This window comes from Melitaea cinxia, chromosome Z (assembly GCF_905220565.1).
Source record: "Melitaea cinxia chromosome Z, ilMelCinx1.1, whole genome shotgun sequence".
NCBI classification, from domain to species: Eukaryota; Metazoa; Arthropoda; class Insecta; order Lepidoptera; family Nymphalidae; genus Melitaea; species Melitaea cinxia.
Genome location: NC_059424.1, coordinates 22,543,881 through 22,550,631, shown reverse-complemented (window position 1 = coordinate 22,550,631; position 6,751 = coordinate 22,543,881). Strand labels below are relative to the sequence as shown.

At 38.0% G+C, this 6,751-nt stretch overlaps 1 protein-coding gene across 1 annotated transcript; it reads right to left on the bottom strand.

Annotated features, from left to right (window-relative positions):
- Window positions 1-2,465: 2,465 nt before the first annotated feature.
- LOC123668743 lies at window positions 2,466-4,079 on the bottom strand. The gene is made up of 2 exons (XM_045602438.1): window positions 3,895-4,079; window positions 2,466-2,911 (listed from the first exon to the last, which is right to left on the bottom strand). Exons 1-2 carry the CDS (start codon window positions 4,041-4,043, stop codon window positions 2,611-2,613), a joined length of 450 nt encoding a protein of 149 aa, XP_045458394.1. The 5' UTR covers window positions 4,044-4,079; the 3' UTR covers window positions 2,466-2,610.
- Window positions 4,080-6,751: the final 2,672 nt, after the last annotated feature.

Sequence of the window (6,751 nt, the reverse complement as noted above, 5' to 3'; positions counted from 1 at the left end):
ACCACCCACGTGTCTCCTCCATCCCTAAACTAATCACTGAGGAGCTGGGTTCAGAGTCATTGCAGCTATTTACTAATGTGGGTTTTACTTAATTATGTGAACTGAAATATATGAAAAAGGTCTCATTTTTAAATAATTTTGCAACATCCTTACTCTATGACATCGCCAGGAGCCAGCATGGCAAGTGGTTCATGTGACCGCAACAGGTTCCCATTGGCGCGCAGATGAAAAGTCCCGGGCAAAGCAAATATCTTTTTTATCCGACATTTCAGGTAGACCAGCCGTTGTTTCCTCGCGCCAGTCAGGTGACAATAGACGGAAGCACCGTTAAATCTTCGATACCGACTTAAATTAACTCGAAATATTAGAGACCTATCCATGACTTGTTTAGAGTACTTCGAATAAGTTAATATGAAGCTAACGTCGAGAGACTCTCCGGGAGACTGTCAAGCCTCTCGTATGAACTTTCGATCATGCGCGATGAGATGTTTTCTAGATAGTTCTCGTCAAATGTGTCGTATACTACGGGTTTTGTGTGGATATGCTTGTATAAATATAAATAAATATAGATGAACATAATAATATAATAAAATACTTTATAAATTATCACTATGAAATTTGGTGTGCACGTAGCTTAGGGACCCGGAACGGACTTAGGCGGTAGCCTAGTGAATGGTAATTCATCTCCGATTAATGCGTAGTTCAAGGGGATAGCGAAATGACGTTATGGACAAAATCGTCAGCTTAGCGAATTTCCTTTGAATTAAAGAGTCTCTAATAGAGACAAATATCTTACAATTTCAACTGAGATTAGCGATATAATTATGTTAGTATCTCCTCAAGGACAAAGTAGTTAAAGAATTGTCTTTATCTTATATATAAAAATGAATCGCAAAATGTGTTGCTAAGCGCAAAACTCGAGAACGGTTGGACCGATTTCGCTAATTCTTTTTTTAAAATGTTCCTTGAAGTACGAGGATGGTTCTTACGGAGAGAAAAATTCTAAAAAAAAAATTAAATTTCTTGAAAAAGTCTAAAAACAACACTTTTCTATACTCCCATACAAAAGATTTGTGATAATACTTAAAAGTCAATTTGAACTTTAATACCATACGATAAAGTTTGTGTTAAGCGATACGAAGTTCGCCGGGTCAGCTAGTTGGTAATAATTATTAACCTTATTTTTAGTACTACAGTGGGAATTTGAAACAATGTTGTCATGTAGCGCCGCCGTAATTGAAATGACGTAAAATAAGTATTAGAACGATGTATGTAACGTGTAGGGCGTAGGTACAGTTTATGAGTCACGTGAGTGAGAGGTGACATGTGAGGGAAGGTCATGAGTTAAACCAAACACAATTAAAGTCGATCTAGGACTAAGTTTATTGAGATAATTATTGTGAGTAGATGCGGACATCATGTGTCAGTACAGAAATCTCAGGTATATACAAAACAGCAATTTCACGAGAACGAACCTAGATTAAAATAATTGTACACAGATCTAGTATTTAAGACTTATGAGTCGACTTAGTCTTTATTACCCGACTGCCAAGGAAGGGTTATGGCTGTATAGCTGTAGTAAAGAATAAAAAACTTTTGAAACATAGATATGTATTTTAAACAAACTATTTTGTTATATGTTACGTATTGTCTTCCATTAATCAATTTAAAGCTTATCTGACATCTTAAAGTATGATTTTCACAATTATGAAACTTAACAGCAAATTAATAATCTTACTTCTTCTTGTTCTCTCCTTTTACTTGAAGATACTGTAAATTGAACGTAATTGTTGATATTACTTCTAAACAGCTTGTAATGAATTACTGCATGTCACATTGTTCACTAAACATGTATTTAAGATAACAGTATTGTACAATGTATGTCAAGAAATTATTATTATTATCCATTAAATTCAATCATTTTCTTAAAAAATATTGTTTCAACAACAAAAAAGTATTAAAAAACCATGCTTCTCATGTTATTTATTAGGGAAAACTTAGAATTCGATGGAGAACTTCTTAGAATTGGAATTCTGAGCTCCGCCTATAACAGGAGCTTTGTTGGGACATTTTCTGACATATTTTGGTGTGAGAGCAAAGAAGAATAGATATACTTTTACAAATATATAAATACTTTTATTACACCCAGACTCAGGCGGGAATCGAACCCGCTATCTGCGGAGCAGAAAGTGTCCTCTATTCGATACAGAGAATAGCATGATTTGTTCAGCTTGCAAAGTTCGTATTAGTTAGTGCGTGATTGACATACATCTTGTCACAGAGTTATTTAAAATAAAAGTTAGCAAATGATGTTAGTAGAGTGATTCGTAATGATTACTAAGTAAGGATACTTCACGATTTTTTGACTCCTCCCACGTCCTCGTCACAGATGGTCACATTTATAACATCACATTTCACATTTTACATCTATAGGTATATTATTATTTGGTAAATTAAAACATCGGTTTCGATTTTATTATTATTTCCTTTTAATATCCAACACATCTATTATATTTTGAAATGAAATGTCACAAAACATTGATCTCCTCCCCACCCCCAGTCACACTTCGTGGGTCCCCTGACCCCCCCCCCCCGCGACTGTGACGTAACTTATGGCTGGTCCCTCTCCGGCTCAGCTCGCGGCTCCGGGCTGCGCGTTCCCCAACGCACTCGGCGCGGCGGTGCCTCAGCTCTCTCCGTGCGCAACAGATCCATGTTCAGTAAGAAGCGATGCTCGCTTCGTAAAGACTCCAAAGTTTGTCTTCGGCGCGCGTATAGCTCAAGAAAGTACGGATCATTCATTCTGCCGTCGACTGCTGTACGGGAATTCTCCTGGTGTGGCGCCTCTTTCTCTTCTTTTACATGTACGGCTGGAGGAGAACTCTCTTGTGTTTCTTCAAGGGGTACAACTCTGAAAAATATAAATTCGTCTTTTAATAAAGGAAGTGCCAGGCATGAGGTTGTTGTACTACATACTAACAAATCATTTTTTATTATTTCAATTCCTACAAATGAGATTAACTTTATTAGTAGTTAACTACTAGCAATACCCGTGCGAATAATGCGCACTAAATCAGTAAAAAATTTACCGACCGTCAATCTTGTTGACGTTGTTCAAAATTATAGCCGCCATACACGTAATTTTAATAACTAACAAATTTACAAAAACTTTTACAGGTGCAGTATTCGCCATATTTGTCTAGACCACACTCTTGTTGTGCTCTGAAACTGTATTTGTGAGTTTTCAGACCCTGGCACAGGATTGGTATCCATCTATGTAGGGGACCATTGAGCGCAAAACTTCTTTTTCTATTGACAATTGGAGTGTAAAGAAAGTTGAAGACCATATTAAATAAGACAATCATATTATGATCTGTCACGACCCACTTTTGTCACTGTGCTCCAAAGAACATTCGAAATCGTTGGTTAGGGTTGTCATCACAAGAAACTAACAGCAATTGTTACTCACGGTACTCGGGTTATCCACTGACCCACATGGAAACAGCGAGGGGGTTTAAGCTCTATCCACAGTGCTATTCGGAGCCGTTTATCTTTATCTCCGAGTGAGTGAATTTACAGGCTGATTTGGTTCAGTTAATATTGAATATTACAGTATTATTGAAGTCATTTGTCAAATGATTATAAATTTATGTGGTTTATTGGACCCCAAAATTATAATTGTCCCTAAATACGCAGAAACAAAGCACGTGAATGCTTACACCCATCACCTTTACCTATCCACCACCCATGTGTCTGCTGCGTCCCTGAACTACTCACTGAGGCTAGGTTCGGAGTCATTGCAGTTATTTACTAATGTAGGTTTTGCTTCATAATGATGTCTATACAAATATATGAAGAAGGTCTCATTTCTAAATAATTTTGCGAGATCCTTACTCTATAACATCTCCAGGAGCGAGCAGGGCGAGTGGTTCGGACGACGGCAACAGGTATCCATCGGTGCACAGACAAAAAGGGCCGCGCAAATCGAAGACCGTTTTTATCCGCTGCTCCAGATAGCGCACGTAACCTTTGCTTGCGACCATCAGATAACAACGGGCGCGATTATCTTTAAAATATCGCTGCAGATCTACCGCTACTCGAAAAGCTGATGCATCATTATTGATCGATTTTAATATTTCGCGCTCATCACCTTCACCAAGATTATTCTCGGACATGGTTTATTGATAGTTCTTCAATTAAATAGAAAATCACTTTAGCTACAAGTTATTATTTAGCTGTTTAAAAGATTTTAAATCTGCAACGCGAACGACTCCCCGGGAGACGTCTGGCAGGACTCTCGTTATCAATTTTTCTGATCATGCGCGGTGAGATGTATTCCAGATAGTTCTCCGCAAATCCGCCGTATACTACGGGTTTCGTGCGGGTATGCTTGCGTTAATGAATAAATAGTACCTGGATCCTGGATAGAACTTTGCTCAGTTTCTTTTCTCGTAAATCGTATTTTTTGGAATTTTTATTTAAATACGAATTAAATACTGATGAAATATGAATATATTTTCGATCTCACAAACCGCTGTTCACAGCTAGTTGTTAAATAAAATTGCTTATTCTTCAACCAACACGAAAAGTGCGGGTATTTAATGAGGAGGCTCGTAATAGTAATGTAGTATAAGAAAACATGTGAAACATGGTTTGTAGATGAGATAATGACTGTATCGGTTAAAGATATAAAAAGGTTTTCAGAGAAAATTTCAGCAACAAGAGTAACTATTATTTAATACGTTGTAATGTTATTATGAAACATGGTAAATAAGATACAACAATTATTTTATACGAGGAGTATTCAATCCTTAGCCGTGCTAGTGCTATAAAATGAAAGTGTTTGTCTGTTTATTGTGTCTGTTACATATATAGGCTGTCACCATCAAAATTGATATTTTGTCATTGTAAATCTACTCGTTTTTTTTTTTTTGTTTGATTTAAAGCTCTTCAGAATCATGTTCCTTCAGTAGACATCTATCGAAACACTATTATACTATTATATAAACATAACATTGTTTTCTTTGAACAATCACTGAGAAGTGAATGAGTTTCAAGTGCAGAGTTTGAAAGTATTAATGTAACCGCCCTGGTGCAGCGGTGCGTGCAGTCGCCTGAGACCGACACCGACGGCTTGCGCGTTCGATTCCCGCTCAGGGTGGGTATTTGTATTTGTACCAATATTTCTTTTCGATTTGGATGTCTGTCCAAGAGCACATTAAGCTGTCTGTGCCGGTTGTTATCATATACACCTGATAGCGATCGTTACTCGTAGCAGGTAACATATCCGCCAACTCGCAGTGGAGCAGCGTGGTGGATGAAGCTCCGATACTTCTCCTAAATGCGAAAGAGGCCTATAGCAGTGAGATGTTACAGGCCGAAGGGTAAATATTCTCAATAAAATATTTCATGTCCTTCCCGTTAAACAAACATCGATATAAGTGCAAATTCTGTTAATCTAGAATTCTCGGAATACCTACAGGGAGCGAGCGTGATGAAGCAGGGCGCGCGCAGCCTCCCGCTCGTGCGGGCGAGAAATCGATTGCAAAGAACCGCCCTCCGGGGTCCTGGCCCTTGCCCGGGCCGGGTACACTCGCAGCGCGCACCCCATCCGGCTCGCACCTTTCTCTGGAGGAGCCCTATGGTGCAAGTTAATACTTTACAACCCGAAATATAAAATATTGAACAATTCAAATACAAACAAATAGCTCGTAAAACTATTTTCAAACCGTATAAAGTACAAATCGTTAAGCGACTCAAGTTTGAAAGTTTGAACTCCGTGTTACTCCTTCGTGCTCTCGTTCCGCGGTGCGCGCCACGCTGACTCTGGTGTGTAGACAGCTTTGATACGAGCCAGTTCTATAAATATATTTATATATGTTTGAGGAGAAGTTTTTAATTAAATTTATGAGATTTGAAAATATATTGTTTTAGGCAAAATTCGTAACTATCCTGAAGAGGCAGAAGGATACTACGTAATCTTATTGGCAAGAACATTTTGGGCCGATTGCGGAAGTGTCAGATCAGAGTCACTCGTGAAGCTCGCTACATACATTCATTGCACATACTCATGTGGTTCCGTATACTTTAAATTGTTTACGGAAATAATAATTCGACGACCATAAGAAGATTTCCTGCTGAAGCGACTGCGGCTGTTTGTCTTCTGGTGACAGAGGTATGGAGTATTTTTAATCTATAAAACCAGTGAATTGCGCGTCGGGTACTCTTTTTATTTTTTAAATGAAACCCCAAAATTGTAACGTTGCGTTCTTACAGGCATTATATACTTAGTTATATTTATGCTGTGATAATTATGTGCCTTAGTACCTATAATACTTTGATACTTATACCTTGAGCTTTAGCGAAATGGCATGATTATAAAAATACTAATTTTGTAAAATTATGTATAGCTTACGCGACTTTGCCCGCGACAGTCTGGACTTTAAATGCGAGGAGTATCTAGACCTGTCAACACAGCATGAATCAGCAGATTTATTCAATTCTTTTAACAATATTTTAAAAATAGTTCTGGCTGTGCTCGCGACTTCGTCCGCGTGGAATAGTGGCTTTACATGTTCAACGCGATTCTTTAATTGGCATAACTTTTTGCATTTATGAACCGATCGACACGAAACAAACACTAAATGTTAGGTGAAGCTTACCACAATATATTATGTAAAAACTTCATCTAAATCGGATAAGCCGTTTCTGAGATTAGCGTGCACAAACGCACAGACAAACACACAAAAAG

Bases quoted from the DNA above. Each gene is read 5' to 3' on its own strand.
- LOC123668743 (XM_045602438.1), bottom strand. From the start codon at position 4,043: ATGGTCGCAAGCAAAGGTTACGTGCGCTATCTGGAGCAGCGGATAAAA. The intron at 2,912-3,894 runs GTAAGGATCTCG...TATATTTTTCAG, and splicing joins GCTCCTGGAGATGTTATAGA to AGTTGTACCCCTTGAAGAAA.